This window comes from Octopus sinensis, linkage group LG14 (genome assembly GCF_006345805.1).
Source record: "Octopus sinensis linkage group LG14, ASM634580v1, whole genome shotgun sequence".
In the NCBI taxonomy this organism is placed as follows: domain Eukaryota; kingdom Metazoa; phylum Mollusca; class Cephalopoda; order Octopoda; family Octopodidae; genus Octopus; species Octopus sinensis.
The window spans coordinates 47,158,335-47,177,657 of NC_043010.1; the positions used below are offsets into that span (position 1 = coordinate 47,158,335).

The following is a 19,323-nucleotide window of genomic DNA, read 5'->3' on the forward strand; positions in this document are numbered from 1 at the left end:
TTGTTCATTCCCATACTTTCATCTTTCTGGAATTTTCCCATTATATTCTCTTTACACACATCAACCTACAATGTAGGTATGTGGCCTAGTGGTTAGAGTGTTGCACTCATGATTGCAAGACTGTAGTTTCAATTCCTGCACTGGGCGGTGTGTTGTGTTCTTGAGCAAAACTCTTCATTTGCATTGTTCCAATCCACTCAGCTATAAGAAACTCTGCAGCAGACTGGCATCCCAATCAAGGGGAATATTGTGATCTTGGTCTCTTATATGTCATGAAAACTGGATAACTGGCTCCTGTGAGTCCTAAGACTCAAGACAACATTCACTTACTTTATCAACCTAAAAAACGCCAAATTTAACATCAACTACATAATCCAAGGTCTGTAAAAGGCCATGGTCACCAATTCTTGCTTTTGTACTGAATATATAGTATATTCAAAATATATTATTAACTTTTTGTTAGAACCAATTTTTTTGGTTCATTTTTACTCTCAGTAGTAACTCATCAAGCCACAGCCACTAGCCCTTCGTTCAACTATAATTATGTTTTAACCTTTTAATCAATCAAAACATAATTTTTCAGGCAGTTGAAAATATATGCAGTCATTTAGTCAAACTAGATCCTGAATACTACTTAAATAGCCCTTTGTTCAACTATAATTATGTCTCCAAGATAACAGAAATTATTTATTATTTGCAACAAATATCACATAAGAAATAACATGTCATAGTAATTTTAACCTTTTAATCAATCAAAACATAATTTTTCAGGCAGTTGAAAATATATGCAGTCATTTAGTCAAACTAGATCCTGAATACTGCTTAAATATCCCTTCGTTCAACTATAATTATGTCTCCAAGATAACAGAAATTATTTATTATTTGCAACAAATATCACATAAGAAATAACATGTCATAGTAATTTTAACCTTTTAATCAATCAAAACATAATTTTTCAGGCAGTTGAAAATATATGCAGTCATTTAGTCAAACTAAATCCTAAATACTACTTAAATAAGGAGAGAAAAATGTATATATATATCTGGATGTAAAAATGATTAAGTTGGATAAACATTTGTTGATCCTCTATATGAAAACTTCCATAAGTTTCCTTTGGTACAAATTGGGAGACTATTTCGTAGTAATTGTGAGGAATCTTTGTGTTCATCTGTGGAAGCATACCAAGTTGTTGTATCTGTTCCCAATTTTGTTGCTCCAGGTTGCAAATTAGGATATTTTTTAGGAAAACGCCTATAGGACACCGACTGACGTAAATGCCCTAATCTTTGGAATGATGCCGAATATGTAGAGATTGGTATCACATCTGTGTCATCCATTCTAAGTGGTAGATTGCTTTTAATTTGATTGAAAAAATTTTCTCCATTAACCTGCCTTCGTCCAGCACAACGTCTTCCCTACAAAAAATAAGAGAAAAATAATTTTAAGCAAAAAAACATGCAGAATCATTAACATGCCAGGCAAAATGCTTAGCAGCATTTCAACTGTCTTCACATTCTGAGTTTAAATTCTGCTAAGGCTGATTTTTGCCTTTTATCTTTTTGGGGGTCGATAAAAAAGTACCACCTGAATACTGGGGTTCAATCTAATTGACTTACTCCCACCTCCAAAATTGCTGCTTTGTGCCAAAATTTGAAATCAGTATTCATGTTATTTATTAAAATTATTATTATTATTATCATTATTATTATTATTATTATTATTATTATTATTATTATTATTATCATTATCATTATCATTATTACTATTATTATTATTATTATTAATATTATTTTGCAATGATGGATATCACATTAGGGATCATAAATATGTTTTTAAACAAAATAATAACACATATAACTATTTCCTTTTTATATCTTATCTTATAAAAAGGGAAGCAAAATCTGTCAAATGAGAATAGGTTTACATCTGCTTGCAAAAGTTTTAGCTTTATTTTTTACTTATTTCAGTCATTAGACTGTGGCTATGCTGGGGCAAAATCGATCCCAGTACTTATGCTGAACCGCTAAGTTACGGGGACGTAAACACACCAGCATCAATGTCAAGTGATGTTGGGACACACACACAGAGAAACATATATACACACATACATATATATATGATGGGCTTCTTTCAGTTTCCGTCTACCAAATCCACTCACAAGGCTTTGGTCGGCCTGAGGCTATAGTAGAAGACACTTGCCCAAGGTGCCACGCAGTGGGACTGAACCTGGAATCATGTGGTTGGTTAGCAATCTACTTACCACACAGCCACTCCTGCACCTATGTACATATTTATACAAAAATTCTATAATTATAAGCATAATTATAATTAGGGTTCAGCAAATTGCTTCACCATATACAGAAATTTAGAAATAGCAGTTAAATACTTTATCCACGTAAAATAAGAGTATTGCTGTCTGGGAGATATCTTATAGTAGAGGAATAGTATTTAACTGCTATTTCTAAATTTCGGTATGTGGTGAAGCAATTTGCTGAACCCTAATTATAATTATGCTTATAATATAGAATTTTTATATAAGGTTACCAATAAAGGTTATTTTAACATATTGAACTACTTTAGTAAAATTATTAATTATTTAATTAATTTTATCCTTTATTATTATTATATATATATTTATATATATATAAACTTCCTAGACCTTCGACCCAACCCCCAACCTGACACCTCTTCACTTCTTCGTTTGGCTGAACTTGCTTCTCTCAACTGCTTCTTGTTCTTGGGTGAGTTTTATCAACAAGTCTCACAGGAATGAGAATGTGTCTCAACTATGTAAGCCTGTTCGTTGGCTACATTGAGGCTCAAACATTCTCATGATTCACTGGTCCCATTCCCTAAAACTCTACAGTCATTTTATTGATGACTGTATCGTTGTGACCTCACTCTACTACGAACAACTAAACTCCCTCTCCTCTTTTATCCAGTCCTTCCATCCTGCCCTCGAATTCTCCTGCACTATTTCCAACACATTTCTTGACATTTTGGTCAAAATACACCACTCTGCTCTCACTAGCTGCATCCACTACAAACACACCAACTCACACTCATGCCTTAACTTCTCCTCCTCCCACCCTACCCACACCAAGCTCTCCATTCCCTACTCCCAATTCCTCTATCTGTACTGGCTCTGCAGTGACAACCATGACTTTGAGACTCAGTCTCAACTCATGGCTCACCACTTCATCCTTCATGGATATCCCCTCACCACTATCCATACAGCCCTTACCAGAGCATGTTCTGTGGACTGTGCCTCTGCCCTCTCTCCCCACACACACCCCACTGTTGCCCATCACTCATTTCTCCTGACCTACCACCCCTTCACTCTGCCCCTCCAATGCACCATTCTCTGAGCCTTCCAATGACTCCAGTTCGACCCGTTCCATTTCACATATCTTCCCCAACCTGCCCCTTCCCTCCCTCAAACAAGCTCACAGCCTGCATGACTTCCTGATCCACAGTTTCTTCCCTAACCCCACCTCTCAACCTGGCTCGTTCCCCTGCTCTTGCCTATGCTGCCGCACTTGCTCCTATCTCTCCAACACCACAAACCTTACAGGCACCTATCATCATCCCTATCATATCACTGACTCATTACCTGCACTTCTGGCAATGTCATTTATTGCATCACCTGCTCTTTTTACCCTTCTCTGTACATTGGCCAAATGGGACACTGCTTGGCTGACTGGTTCACAGAGCACCCTTGATACATAAGACTCAGCAACGACACCCTGGTCTCTCGCCATTTCTGCTCTCTGGTCATTGACTACAAAACATCTCTGTGTTTGGATTGTCTTTGCACAGGGGCCATCCGGACTCCCACCTTTGCCGTGAACAGGAATAGGAATTAATCTTCTGTCTTTGCTTCTTTGCACCAAATGGGCTCAACTATCCTCCTCTCTTCATCTGACTCTCCTCCTCTTCTCTCTTCATCTGACACCTACTTCCTCTCTTCACCCCTTCCCACCTTCTCTCTTCATTGATATCCTCCTCCACCCACACCATAGCTGGTGGCTATCTACATTGTCTTGTAGCTTCAAAATTTTAATCATGTGATTGTTTATTCTTAGAATGGCCTTGTAGGGTAGGTGCAACATGCCAGATCTAGCCAGTTTGAACATACAACCGATAAAATATTTGGGCTGGATATGACTGGTTTAAATGCTAAAGGGTTAAACATCATCTGTTGTAATATAAGAATTGCTACAAATTTAATAACATACAAATTGGTTTCAAATTTTGACACAAGGCTAGCAATTTTAGGGTATATCATCGACCTCAGTGCTTGACTGGTATTAATTTTATTGACCCTGAAAGGCTGAAAAGTAGAGTCAACCTTGGAGGTTAGAAGAAATGCTGCTAAGCATTTTGTTTGGTGTGCTAAAGATTCTGACTTCTTGCTTCCATAAAAACGAGTGTGTGTTATGTATGATATGATGTATCGTGTGACAGGCAGTGAAGAGTTAAAACATTTTTAGTGAGGATGAAGGGGTTCAGGGTACCAGCAAGTTTATCTGCTTTCCTCAATGAACAAGTAAGTAAACATTTGCCATTTCTGTCTTTCTTAGAATCAAATATTCACGTAAACTATATAGTGACAGTATTGGGGGCATTACTAGTTTCTGTCGCTTCGTTCATTTAGGGTGGTGAAAACATTTTCAATTTAAATATCATACCTGGAGAAACTTTCAGTTTTTACAAAGTGAAGGAATTTTGTTTTTTAATTTTTGTTTCCTGTATTAATATGAAAAATTAATTCATTTGAGGCCATTATGAAAACGAGATTTTTGCCCTATTTTCCTACACTGAATTTTACTCCTTGCTAACCAAAGATACATAAAGAAATCAAAGACCTTTTATAATGTAACATCACATATTCAATAAAGTTTGCAGATCAGATGAAATGAGGCCGAGGGCCAGATTCGAGCCTGAAGGCTGTAATTTGCTGATCCCTGTTAGATAGCAATCAGGTAATAGTATCATCATCATCATCATCGTCGTTTAGCGTCCGTTTTCCATGCTAGCATGGGTTGGACGGTTCTACTGGGGCCTGTGAAGCCAGAAGGCTTCATCAGGCCCAGTCAAATCTGGCAGTGTTTCTACGGCTGGATGCCCTTCCTAACGCCAACCACTCCGTGAGTGTAGTGAGTGCTTTTTACGTGCCACCCGCACAGATATATATATATATGTGTGTGTGTGTGTGTGTGTGTGAACTTATAGAGTAAAATATATCACAGGAGCATGTCAACTGACGATTAGGAAGTAATTTGGTTATTGATTAAGAGGTGCTGTATCAACAAAGTAAACAACTAAACTCTTTTTTGAAATGTTTTCATAGTAACATAGAATACTTACAAAATCAAAGAATGCCGAATCTGTATCAAAAATATTTCTGTTGTCATGTTCAGAAAACTTATGGGCATTTTTATAATTAACCTGGAAAAAGACAGGACTAAACATGCTTAGTTTTGTCAAACAAGTCTATTAGATAAATACAAAAATAACAAAATAAATATCAATAACAAATTTTGACACAAGGCCAGCAATTTCAGGGGATGGGGTTAACTCAATTTCATCAATCCCAGTACTCAACTGGTACCTATTTTATTGACCCCCCCCTCCATGAAAGGCAAAGTAGACCTCAGCGGAATTTGAACTCAGAATGTGAAGACAGATGAAATGTTGCTAAGCATTTCACCCAGTGTGCTAACAATTCTGCCAGCTTGATGCCTAATAACAAAATAGATATTAAAATTATATCAAATAATAACAACAGCAACACCTATAATACTATGACTACAGGTAAAACAACAACTTTCCAGACATTGATGATTTGGAGCTTCTTATAATCAGCAGTGATTTACAAGCTAGAACTTAAAATTCCTGCAGCCACCAGATTAATTTACTAGTACCTTGCACAGTGTAGTAATAAACTAGTATCATTTACACTAATATACAGGTACTTACCTGTATTACATGTAATTATTTATGTAAATTTGATAAAAGGAGGTGAGGCACAATGTGTAATATTTACTGTATCTTTGACTTGAGAAAAAGTATCATCATTTAACGTCCGCTTTCCATGCTAGCATGGGTTGGACGATTTGACTGAGGACTGGCAAACCAGATGGCTGCACCAGGCTCCAATCTGATCTGGCAGAGTTTCTACCGCTGGATGCCCTTCCTAACGCCAACCACTCCGAGAGTGTAGTGAGTGCTTTTACATGCCACCAGCACGAGGGCCAGTCAGGCAGTACTGGCAATGGCCACGCTCAAATGGTGTTTTTTATATGCCACCTGCACAGGAGCCAGTCCAGTGGCACTGACAACGATCACACTTGAATGTTTTTTTCATGTGCCAGTAAGGCGGTGCTGGTAACGATCATGCTTGAATGGTGCTTTTTATGTGCCACCAGCACGGAAGCCAGTTAGCTGCTCTGGCATATTTTTTACAAATGATCACTACTTTACAAAAACTATATCAGCTAAGCAAATGACCTTCTCTAAATGCATTATAAACACTATAACATATTCAGAGTACTATTTCAGAAAATTATCTCTGTTCTCTTTGAGCATACAGAAGACAAATTTCAGTGGGTCAAAATGAGTAAGATAGAATAAGGTAAGTTTGCCTCTTCAATTCCCTAGAAGTAGATTTGAGAAAAAAAAAAAGATTTATACACATATAATATGGTACCAGCAAGTTATCCAGTTTCCTCAAAGAACAAGTAAACATTTGCCATTTTTTCCTTTCTCACAATCAAATATTCACATAACCAACACAGTGACAATAATTAGAATACTATTAGTTTTGATATCCATCTTCAGACATGAGAAAGATCAGAAATGTGATAACGATTTATATCTTGGTCAAATGAAAGTGGATCATGGAAAAATGGCATGTGATATGAAATTAATGAAACTTGACCAAATCCAAAACTTCAACATAAAATATTCTCTATAGCTTTTTTATAATTTGCTGGAGTGGCCCTTTTCCTGATACTTTTACACACCATGCAGTTTTTAAAAAAAAATTGTCGAAATTAGTCATTACTCATTTTGCTTCACTTAGACATAATTTTTTGGAAATTAAAAATTATCTAATTAGACATTGGTGTGGTAAAAAAATTGACCTGGAATCCAACAGAGAAAAGAATATTGATTCCTAGGACAGCAGCAGCAACAATGGTGGAGGGGCTGGGGTTGGGTGGAAGGTCGTAGAGTTATTAAGAACAATGACACACACACATGTATTTGCATGCACACACAGACATGTGCGTATAACGATACACATCATAGAAGAACAGAATGAAATACGTGGAGCAAGAGCACACACAAAGACGGAAAGTGTCACTGAAGTGGTCACAGATGTGTGATGAAAGATTTCCAGACAATGAACATGAGTTAAAATAAAAACAGTAATATACGAGTGAAGAACAAATACATAGTGTGTGTGTCTATTTGGTGAGAAAAAAAATGTCCATCTTGAAATACAATAAAAACCAAAAATTATCCAGATATTTTATTAGCAACCTCAATTAAAATCGGGTCAAACTTGTGAAAAAATTTCCTCTGTCAGTTATAAACTCTCTTAACTTCCAACAGCAACAATTAAGCTGACCAATTTTTACTTCCAATGATGATGCAACAGTACAAAATACTGATGCAACACTTGCAATGTAATGGTTTCAAACAATAAGGAGAAAATCGGGAGAAATCTGAAATATTTATTTTGCCTCACTTACTCATTGTATCCCACCCATTTGTTTAATTTTGAGTGTAACCATCCCAGCTTAGAACCCCCCCCCCCAATAATCTGAATGGCTTTGGAATCAAAATTTCAGGAAAATCAATGTTTTACCTGTAACAATACTTGTTTCTGATTTAGGTACATATAACTTCAGGAATAATATCAAAAATAAAAATAATAATAATAGCAATAATGAAATTATATTAACAGTATAACAGGATGGTGAATTAGGAGAAATAGTTGATGCTAGTCTTTTGTGACTCTTTTCTATGGCTTGAGTTCAAATCTCACTGACATAAACTTTATTTTTCTTCCATTCAGGGTGAATAAAATATGTGCTAATAATGCACCAGAGTTGATTCAGTTAAATACACCCATCCCATACAAAATAGAAATGGTTTTCTTGTGTACATTTTTATTATTAAGGAGTACATTTAAATGAATAAAATGAATAAAAAAAAAGGAAAAGAAATCAATAATCAATATCAACAACATTAATAATAGCATTTCATATAAAAAAAATTCACTTATTTTTGTTGAATGAAAAAAAAGAAAAAGAAAAATGGAAGGAAGGGTAAGACAGAAATCAATAATAACCACACTAATAATAGCGTCAGCATCAATAGATTGGGAGAGGTGAACCAACAACTCTTGTTAATTCTATGTTGATTTACCAAATCTTTATGCAAATAACCTCCTGCTATCAAAAACGTTTGGACATCATAATCCAACTCCTACTCTATTAGACAACATAGCCAACATACATGATATAAACTGCATGATGATAATATTTAACCAAGCCTAATACACTATATTTAAATGCAGGATGATATCAATGGACTTCCGCTAATGTCCTTGAATTCTGTGTTTTATCTGAATAAGTGATGAACTGGTCAGTTATTTACACTTAGTGGGGAAAAAAACAACAAAACATCTGCTTGGTAAACTAGTCTTTCATTATAAGCTGCATCTAATTGTTGGCCCACTATTAAGCAGTATTTCTTCCTCTGCACTTCCTTTAAACACTTTTTATGTCACTTTGTATGTATGTACACACACATACACACACATCTAATCACATCACATCACACATGTTTTCTCTTCCTTTCACATCTACATCAGTAGTTCCCAGCAAGTATTTCTGAACCCCAGGGGGTTCACAAAAGTAGCATGAATTTTGCTCAAGATTTTAAAAGGCTGTAGTGTAAAGTGTAAGATTAGTCACATATAATTCTTCAATGGCATATATCTTTCAATTGTGAGATGAAACTGGATAAACAAGTTTGTTGTAAGTCTATAGGATTGGATTATTCAGTAGACAAATCTTTCAAAAAGCCTGGTATCCATTGAAAAATTCGTTTCTATATAAAAGGAGTCCTTGGCAGTGAAAAGATTGAAAGTCATTGATCCACAGACCTACATTATACCAGATATATGCTCAAGTTGAGTCTATAAATTATATCAACTTTCAAGGGGCCAGCAATTTCAAGGGAGAGGGTAAGTCGATTGTATTGACCTGAATACTCAACTGGTACTTATTATATTGACCCTGAAAAAATGAAAGGTAAAGTTGACCTCGGTGGAATTTGAACTCTGAACGTAAAGACAGGCAAAATGCCGCTAAGCATTTTGCCCAGTGAGCAAACAATTCTGCCAACTCACTGCCTTTTCTTTTCTTTGCAAATATCAAATGGTAAACACAAATACGTAATATAGCACCACATGGTACTAATCTGATACCACATGAAATTAACCTAGTAACACATGGTACTAATCTAATACTGAATGGTACTAACCTAGTACTACATTGTACTAATCTGATATTATACAGTACTACATGGTACTATATGGTGCTACATGGTACTAAATGGTACTACATGGAAGTTCATGGCACCAACCTGGTACTGTATAATCTAGTACTGCTTGCAACTAATTTGATGCCATATGATATCCATCTGGTACTACATGATCCCAATCTGCTTTACCACTTATTACAAAAAGAAAAAAAATAGGAAACAAAAACTAGTCCTTACCATTGTTTTCTGGTGAAATGGTAAGGGCTGATCATTTGCTCTCTCTTTTGATATTTTCAGAAATGGTTCTTCTAGCATCAGTTTTGTGGTAGTAGTGTTTCTTAAGCAGTTGTGGAAGGTAACACCTTTTCCTTGGAGGTCATACTACAAAGATAAATATATTAGTCTAATAAATTGTACAGCTAATATACTTTATACCATGCTTTAATATACCTATCATACAATTATGGTGGTCCACCATTCAATATACCTATAATTATACCAAATGGAGCTTAACAACAATACAATTGCATGTATCAAGAAAAAAACATCTATATGGTTGCTCTACATGTTAGAAATGGCAGCCAATTTTTTTCCCAATTTTACACACTACCATTATGAAAAATCAAGGATGCATTTGATAATATAGTCCCAAATGAATAATCTGGGGTAAATATGACTGGAATGCATTTAATCAAATGTCTGTTTGATTAGAGCCAAACTGGGGACTAAAAAAGATCAGCACAACACATTTTTAGTTGGGACTGAGACAGAAAGTTATATTTTAGTGAAGTTTTATGAAAGTATATATTTGTATTTGAAGACTGAACCAATCATTTTTCTTATTTTGATTGGTTTATTTTTCTTTCTTAAGGACTTTATAGAAAAGCAGTGTCACACAGATTAAAGAACAGAGAACAAAACTTTCATAAGACCTGGGTGGAGATAGCTAGCCAGAAGTTATGTCTTTTCCTAGGAAATTCACCAGTCTTTACGTGCCAGATCTGTGACCAAGTCTGCATATTAAGAATTAGACTTTACAGTTACATCCAAAAGTTCTCTTCAACATTTACCTTTACAGGCTGTCTCTTTGTTTCTCTCCTAAAGTGATGAACCCAATACTCATCCTGGGTTAAGAAACGTTCAAGGAAACCAGCTGGATCTGTCTCAAATAATGTTAGATTTTCCTGTGATGTCACCCACTTGGTGCACTTTTGATGAAGTGTTAAGAGACATGGCACCCACCAAGCAGAAACCTTTGCCATGCCAAGTTCATTATGCATAGCATGCTAAACTCTCTCATGGAATGTGCTAATAGCTTTGACTACTTGATTTACAGTCAATTGCCTGTCATCCATCACCATGTGGTGAACATGATCGATGTTTTCCTTGATGGTGGTGGTTGTCGGACATCCAGACCTTGGATAATCTTCAAGAATTTCTCTTCCCCTCCAAAATTCAGCTGCCTTCTTTTACACTGTTGATAAAGTTGGCACGTCATCCCCTAATGTAGCAACTCTATCAGCATGAATGTCCTTAGGGAATAAATTCTTTTTCTGCTGGTCACATTTTTTCCCTTTTCAAGAGAATTCGTTATGAGTTATTTTTGAAGTCTTCTTTGAACAGTCAGATGTCAGTTTACCTGAACAGAAACAATGCAGTTATTACTAAGAAGAGTTGATATTAATGCATGCAAGATTTTACAGCCCTAGCATCACTCCTTTATAGTCAGTCTATGAACTTTTCGGCCCTCCCTCATGCGTGCGTGTGTGTGTGTGTGTTCTTTGCCCTCCCTTTGGTCATATCTACTGTCGCTTTTTCATCAAACAGGTATCGTCTTTATATCGTTCTATATATTATTTTATTATTATGCCATTTACTTGTACAAAAATAGTCATTGATTAACATTACAGAATGAAATTACCCTCAAAATGAATGGACCCTACCAAGTTTTAGCAATGCACATTCCACAGCTGCATCCAAAAAAGGCCATCCAACTGACTGGTAATGAAGTCATTCACCAACACATTCCAACCTTTGGCCCAGTTGTGCTGTCCTCTCATCTTTTCTATTACTATTACACTGGCCTCTTCTCTTTTTCATTACTATTACACTGGCCTCTTCTCTTTTCCATTACTATAACACTGGCCTCTTCTCTTTTCCATTACTATAACACTGGCCTCTTCTCTTTTCCATTACTATAACACTGGCCTCTTCTCTTTTCCATTACTATAACACTGGCCTCTTCTCTTTTCCATTACTATTACACTGGCCTCTTCTCTTTTCCATTACTATTACACTGGCCTCTTCTCTTTAAAACTGCTGAGTTGCAAACCATTGTCACTAAGGCTTTTCAACTCATTTATCTCTTCTTTTTCATTACCCGTGTTGTGTTCTCACTTCAAGTACTGCTAACAACTTTGTCTAGTCTCTCCTCTCCTGAATGTCAATCCTTGAGAATTACCACCCAGCTGTTTAAGAGAGACATTAAATGCAATGATTTCACCAGTCACAGAGGGTCTGTGACCGGCTATGAATGTAGCTTCTTTCTCTAGAGCAAACCATAAAAAAATAGCAAAAAAAAAAAAAATCTCATAGAACAAAACCAAATAAAACTTGAAAGGCGGAGGATAATAAAAAGTTGTAAAAAATATTCACGGATCATTTATTTCTGAGCTCAATGGTATACATTGTCTAGAATTAGATATTATGTGTTGATAACAAGTACTGACATGCCTAAGCGGTTTTGGCCATTTCTGAGAACAGCTCTAAATACCAATCTGTTCAGTAAGCCCTAAAGGCCTAATTTATACAGAAAGCAAATGTGGTATTCTATACTACAATTCAGGATAGTAAATGTGACTGATAATAAATCTTGTTCCTAATAAGAATATAAACTGTATTTTCTCATACTTGACTATAATTACAACAATCAAGTTTATACTTGCTGATATTCTTATTTTCTAGATAAGAAAATAAGAATATTTATGTTTGTTTATATTGTTATTGACAAGGACAATTGGATATAAATGATATGTTGTTTTAGAGACACTGAAAGCCTATATCCACATTGAAAAATGAGCTAAAGGTAATGAAAAGAGTAATGATAGAAATACTTGTGTTGTTGTTGTTGCTGTTGTTGTTACTGCTGCATCAATGATGATGATAACAGTGATGATGATAATGACAATGAGGATGATGATGATGACGATGATGATGACAACGATGATGATGATGATGTTAATGATAATGAAGTACCTTTAGCAGGGTAGGTTTATATGATTAACTAATTTAAAATTCAAAAGGAGAGAACAATTTTCTTCTGATGAAAATACCATATGCTGTTTTCACCTGAAAAAGTAGACATTATATATAATCAAAACAAATAAACTAAATAAAAGATTAACCAGTGAAGAATGAGCTTCTAAATGATTGCTCAACATGCTATAAAAAAAAAATGGTGGTGAAATTTCCCCCCCCCCCCACATCTTAAAAACTAGAAGGAGACATCATCATTTAACTGTCATGTTCCATGCTGGGATGAGTTGGATGATTTGACAGGGTTTGATTAGTACGTATGAGTGAATTTTTGATGGCACCAGCACTAGTGGAGTCAACATGTTACATGCAAGACAAGATCCACTCACAGAGTTGGAGTGCAGTATTGAGGGAGGTGGCTCTGTGCCTGGTGTTGAGAGGTTAAAGTAAAAAGGAGAGAAATATGTGGAATAATGTATATCTTGAACCAAGATGAGAGCCTGTAAGACTGCTGAGAAGTTATCCTAAAACTGGAGGCCTGGCCTAAATGCTTACAATAGAGTGTATTCTTCTAAAGATACCCAATGGCCAGATGTTGGTGTTAAATTGGGCAATGGATTAAGCCAACCACTCAAGAACACAACTAGTCCTGACAATGGGCTTCTACATAGTTTCTGTCGACCAGATGTCATTCACAAGTCTTTGAAAGAAAATTGGCCAAGGTGCTGTTCAGTAGGATTGAACTTCAAACTATGCAATTGAGAAACAAAATTCTTAACTACACTGCTTTACCTGCACTGTTCAACTAAGGCTGATCTGGGATTAAAGAACAACGAATATAGAGAACTAGTTAAAACTGGATGAGGTGTTGAGCTGCAGACTTAAGAATCATTAGTTCTAATCTATTGCACATATTACATCGCATCTCTGAACTGATAATCCTAAGAACCTAAATTCTCAGTTCAATCAACAAAATACCTTACTGCACTGTGTTTAAATACTGATGGAGCTAAGTCATATCTAATGTAAACTATGGTTGTAGTAAGGATAGCACTGAAGAAAAATAAATACTGGATCTACATAAAATGAAACCTTGTTATCTCTCAACAATTTTTCTCTTGAATTCAGAAGTTTACTTTGTAGCTCCCAATAGTAAAAAGCTATTTTGCAAACCAGTTCAATTTACACCAGTTATATGTTTCTTTGCACTGGCTCCGGGAATGAAATTTACTTAAGGAGTTTACTTAATTTACTTATGTAGTGAGTTGTGTAGATTGGGTATAAGAATAGTATTACCCAAATAAATATTTGGATATGGTTATCTAGAATAACTTTTTACAGAATTAATATGTTCACACAGAATGCATTCTGTACTACTCCAAATGTAGCTACGATATTAAACAAACACAGTAACCAATATGGATGATCAACACTGTCAAATGTACTACTGTCAACTTCTGACAGTTCACACAATTCTTTATTTTATTGAAATTCGTTTGTCCCCTTTCAGTCACATGGGGTTGGTCAGGATCCTTCCACAAGAGGGGTACAAACCCAGGTCCAAAGTTTTTTACAAACAAGGTTTTATTTGTTTTTGTTATTTAATTTTGTTCTTTGTTCTTTGACTAGAAACCTACCTTCAAGCTCCTTTTTACATATCACGTTTAATGCACTGTTTTCTAAACCTGAGAAGAATAAATAGGCATGCAAATTTTGATTTTGTGCCCACAAGAAATTTTAGAAGGTGTGCCTGCACCCTCTGTTCCCAGGCCCATGTTTCTTTGTAGATGATAAAATGGGTTCCAAAAGACCTAAAGAAGCAACTGCCATGAAATGATTTGATTGTAAGGGCTCTTGTTGTAATCATAGAAGAAACAAAAGATAGGGAGTATATATTGGTAATTTAAAGATGTTGAGTGCTGTTGGTTACACAAATTTGACTAAGCAGAATGGCTTTCAGTTAAGAATGTTGTTGATATGTAATCCAATAGCTAAATAGTCCATAGTAGGGCACATTAAAAACCCTGTAATGTGTAAGACAATTTTCAGGATCAATTTTTGTTTTGAAGTAGGGACACTTACTAAGCTGAATGATGGTAGTCCATCCCAAGTAGCCTTTTTGTGAGAGAAGGGGTCAAACTCGAGGACTGCTCTGGACAGTATACTGAGTAGGGAGTTTTACTGTCATAAACTTCACAGACTTCTAATAGTTAGAAAGGGGATGAAATTGAATGTGAAGGAGGAGCAGATTAGGCAGAATGACTCCAGAGTATACGGGCCTGAATAGGAAAAAAACACTGCTCACAGTAATGGAATAACCTGTAAGAAATAGATCTGCCAATTGACTTCATTAAATCAAACCTTTTGCATAATGTTATTTAGAAATAACACAAAGTAGTCAGTGGCAAATTATACAAGTTAGCTAGGCTACAAATGTATTTTATGCTTTTTGTATAAATGTAAGTCCTTTGACGACTGGAAATAAGGTTGGACAATTGTACTGTAGTGCTGATGATGGCTGATGAGCTAGAAATACATGTTCATGAGTGTCCTGTTATCTCCAGACAATAAGCTTGTACTTTGGAGAATTCTTGATTTTGGGGATTATTTCCCTTTCTCATGTGGACCTGATCTTAATTGCCATTTAGTAACTATCACACATCCACTAGAGGCAGAGATAAATTTAGTAAATCAAGAATGTTCATTGTATGATATTTGATAAACCTATATTCATATCACCACCACGATCACTACCGCTATTGTCATCATTGTCATCGTCATCATTGTCATCGTCATCATTGTCATCGTCATCATTGTCATCGTCATCATCATCATCATATTTGTCATTTAATGTTCATATCTATCTATCTATCTATCTATTTAACTATATATATATATATATATATATATATATATATATATATATATATATATATATAAATAAGAAGAAGAAAAAGAAAATGGAGACTGGGAAGTAAAAAAAAGCAGGTTAATTATCATCCTTTACAGCTGTTTCAATTAATATTCAGTAAATATTAAGTAAGTATTAAATTGATATGATCTGAGCAAAATATCTTCAGAGGGAAAAAATATATTCTTGGATGTTTTATATGTGTTTATGGATTCATTATAGCAGACTGAATGGTATTGTTTATGATTTGTATTGTTATATATTCAGGCAAGGGGTTAGGTTTCTTGTCAAAGAACAAAGAAAAAAATAAATAACAAAAATAATACAACTTTGTTTGTAAAAACATATAACAATATAAATCATAAACAATATCATTCAGTCTGCTATAATGAATCCATAAACACATATAAAACATCCAAGGGCATATTTTTTCCTTCTGAAGATATTATGCTCAGGATATATAAATTTAATATTTACTTAATATTTACAAAGTATTAACTGAAACAGCTGTAAGGCATGATGATTAGTCTGCTGTTAATAATAAATAATTATTAACTTCCCAATCTCCATTTTCTTTTTTTTCTTTTATATGAATATAAAATATATGTTTTTATATATATATACCAATTATTATAAGGAAATTGATTCTTCCAAAATACTAGGTATTGAACCAGCATTTCCTTGGATGAAACCATCCCTTCATGAGGTTATTACAACCTCTAATCAAGTTGAGTACATATATATATATATATATATATTGCATACTATATAGTACATACACATACATATATATGTATTTATATATCTATAGATACACATATATATATATGATATATTATATCACAAACACATTTTACACACACCACACACACACACATATGTATGTATATATATATATAATATATATATATATATATACTTTATATGTGAGGGGTTTGTGTTGTCAGGTTGTGTTCCTGTTTGTGAATATGTTTTGTGATCTATTGATAAAAGGAAATCACTAAAATAAGTACCAGGCTGAAATGATTACTAGAGTCACGAAAATTGACAAAAATTCTTGCTAGTGGTGCCCCTGTTTGGTTGCCGTCCAATAACTGCGACCAAATAGGGACACCACTGGCAATAAAAGACTGAATGTATAATTCATTTAGATAACTCAGGAGATAGATAGATAGATAGATAGATAGATAGATAGATAGATAGATAGATAGATAGATAAATAGATAGATAGAGAGAAAGAGAGAAAGAGAGAAAGTGCATACACTTACAATATCCTCCACACATACACACACATGTATGAATGTATATATAAATAGACAGACAGACAGACAGACAGACAGACAGACAGATAGATAGATAGATAGATAGATAGATAGATAGATAGATAGATAGACAGATAGATAGATAAGTGTAAAGATAGACATGTAGTGTTAATATTTCTATTGATCAAATAGAATCAAATAAGAAAATTGTGATCTGTAACTACTTTTAATAAAGAAGAATGAAGAGAAACGTTATAGAATAAAACCAACTGAAAAACAACTGAAATAAATACAAAAAAAACGTGATTCCCTAAAACTCATTATTTCTCTTTCCTCTCTTCTGCAAATCTCCCCCCCCCCCTATTTTTAAACATTCTTTTTTTTTTAATTATAAAAACAATAAACAATAAAATCCATACCCAGTCAATTTCATCAGAAGCGGGTAGTTTAAACTTTGTCTTCGTCATAGTAAGTTAATTCACGGTAAAATAAGTCGTTCATTCACCAAGATAAAAAAGTTAGATTGAGAGTCGGCGGCTGCAGACGACAATCAAGAAATGACGTCATCAATAAGCAGCAGTTTCGGTTGAAACAATGAACAAAACGAATGGATTCGTCATTGGCTCATTAGATCAGACGTTTGATCACTGACTAAAAAAGCTCAATGGTTCGAATCCCATCGGCGGTGTATTGTGTTGACGGGGAAAGAAAAGACAAATTGCATCAGGGTCACATTTTTGCAGAATGAAGTATTTCGAACGGGTATTACTGATAGTGGCTGAGTTCTAATGCCGCCGAGGTCGATTTTAACTTCCATCCTTTTGGGATCAATAAAATGAGTATCAATTTAGCACTGGCGTCGAAGAAATCGATTAACCACTTCCCCACAAAATTGCTAGCCTTGTACCATAATTTGAAACCATTACTGACAGTGATGTAGCGTGGGGTATGCGGACCGCACCAGCCAACAACTTTATATACGTGTTTGCTGTTGTTAAAGGAATATTCCTTAAAAGGAAGGTCATGGCCAATTTGGCTACTGCAAAGAGCGATACTGAGGTCTATTATAAATGCTGTTATCTGTCCTGGTCTGTGATAAAAATGCTCACACTTTCAATCTACTTTATTTCTATCTCCACATTCCTAAGTGGACGAAAGGTTAACGTTATAAAGCGGACAGTTAGACATTAATATTTACACAATTAGTTTAGCCATATCAAAGACGTTCCTGTCGTGACTATGACGTCACATTTTCGAACATTTTCGTTTATTTTCCCTTAGAAGGAGGAAATAACCACAACATATACTTTATTTTCGTTTAGATTGCTGGAGGAAAAATGTTCTACATATTGACTTAAGAAGTTCCAATCTGTGTTACTTAGTTTTTAAAGTTAATATTTGAAAATTTCTGAGTTGTACTTGCGATTTGATCAGAAAAAATGAAGTAACTACATCAAGGAAGACCCATTCAAACCATTTAATGACACACGAAGCTATTACATTCTCTTTAAGTTTAAATTTATTTCTTAAAGTGTCAAAATTTTTGTTACACAATAGTGGTTTGTTCTAATGTAACTGAATCAGTTGAACTTTGTTGATGATCAGGTTGTAATTGTGGAACAAAAACGTTGACAAGCTTATGGAATAAATTTTGATTTAAAGAGAATTTTAAAAAAAAAGCTGTGTGTTATTAAGTATTTGTAAGAGAATCAATAAAGCATTTATTGCTATATCATACATTTTCTGACAATATTATATGTATGAATCGTATCTACACAAGATGTCTGAATGTTAAGATGCATGGTGACTACCTCATCCCATCTGACTTTGGAGTGCAACAGGGTGACCCATATGGACTGCTTTCATAGCCAAACAGAACAAAATCCTTAAGTATCAGGCCCTGTCAGTAAACAGTCTCCTCCAGCCTGTGGCATTTGAGACATTTGGAGGGGCTGAATTTCTTCTTAGCATGCATCTATACTCATTGATAGTCTGTGTATGGATTCTCTCATCATTGGATGAACAAAATTTAAAGAATGGTTTGTTAATATATATGTGACCTAAACTAACTTAGGAAGTCCACCAATCAGATATCAAATGTGTCCTTGTGGCTTTTTACCGGTGTTGTTGGATATACCTATTATAATATGTTGCAGCTGTGTAACTCAGCTGCTATTACAGAAATGCTCATGAGAAGATATTATTACATAATTAGATAAAATTATGGGATTTCACTATTGTAATTTCCAGCACAATTTACTTTCACTTTTTACAACACTAAACTGCATACTAACCTTATTTTGCAGAGCTATTTTGCATGCCTTGTAATTGAAA

General features: G+C 34.8%; 2 protein-coding genes across 2 annotated transcripts in view; both read right to left on the bottom strand.

Annotated features, from left to right (window-relative positions):
- Positions 1-918: 918 nt before the first annotated feature.
- On the bottom strand, positions 919-17,552 carry LOC115218753. The gene is made up of 4 exons (XM_029788662.2): positions 17,409-17,552; positions 9,799-9,942; positions 5,371-5,451; positions 919-1,415 (listed from the first exon to the last, which is right to left on the bottom strand). Exons 1-4 carry the CDS (start codon positions 17,454-17,456, stop codon positions 1,059-1,061), a joined length of 630 nt encoding a protein of 209 aa, XP_029644522.1. The 5' UTR covers positions 17,457-17,552; the 3' UTR covers positions 919-1,058.
- The window catches only part of LOC115219338 (dynein light chain 1, axonemal-like), a 36,115-nt gene continuing 25,612 nt past the window's right edge, over positions 8,821-19,323 (bottom strand). Inside the window, exon 11 of the transcript XR_005001903.1 lies at positions 8,821-8,836. The gene's annotated coding sequence lies outside the window, so the exon portion shown is untranslated. The remainder of the gene's footprint in view (positions 8,837-19,323) is intronic.

Bases quoted from the DNA above. Each gene is read 5' to 3' on its own strand.
- LOC115218753 (XM_029788662.2), bottom strand. From the start codon at position 17,456: ATGACGAAGACAAAGTTTAAACTACCCGCTTCTGATGAAATTGACTGG. The intron at 5,452-9,798 runs GTAAGGACTAGT...GTCTTTTTCCAG, and splicing joins CATTTCACCAGAAAACAATG to GTTAATTATAAAAATGCCCA. The intron at 1,416-5,370 runs GTAAGTATTCTA...TATTTTTTGTAG, and splicing joins ATTCGGCATTCTTTGATTTT to GGAAGACGTTGTGCTGGACG.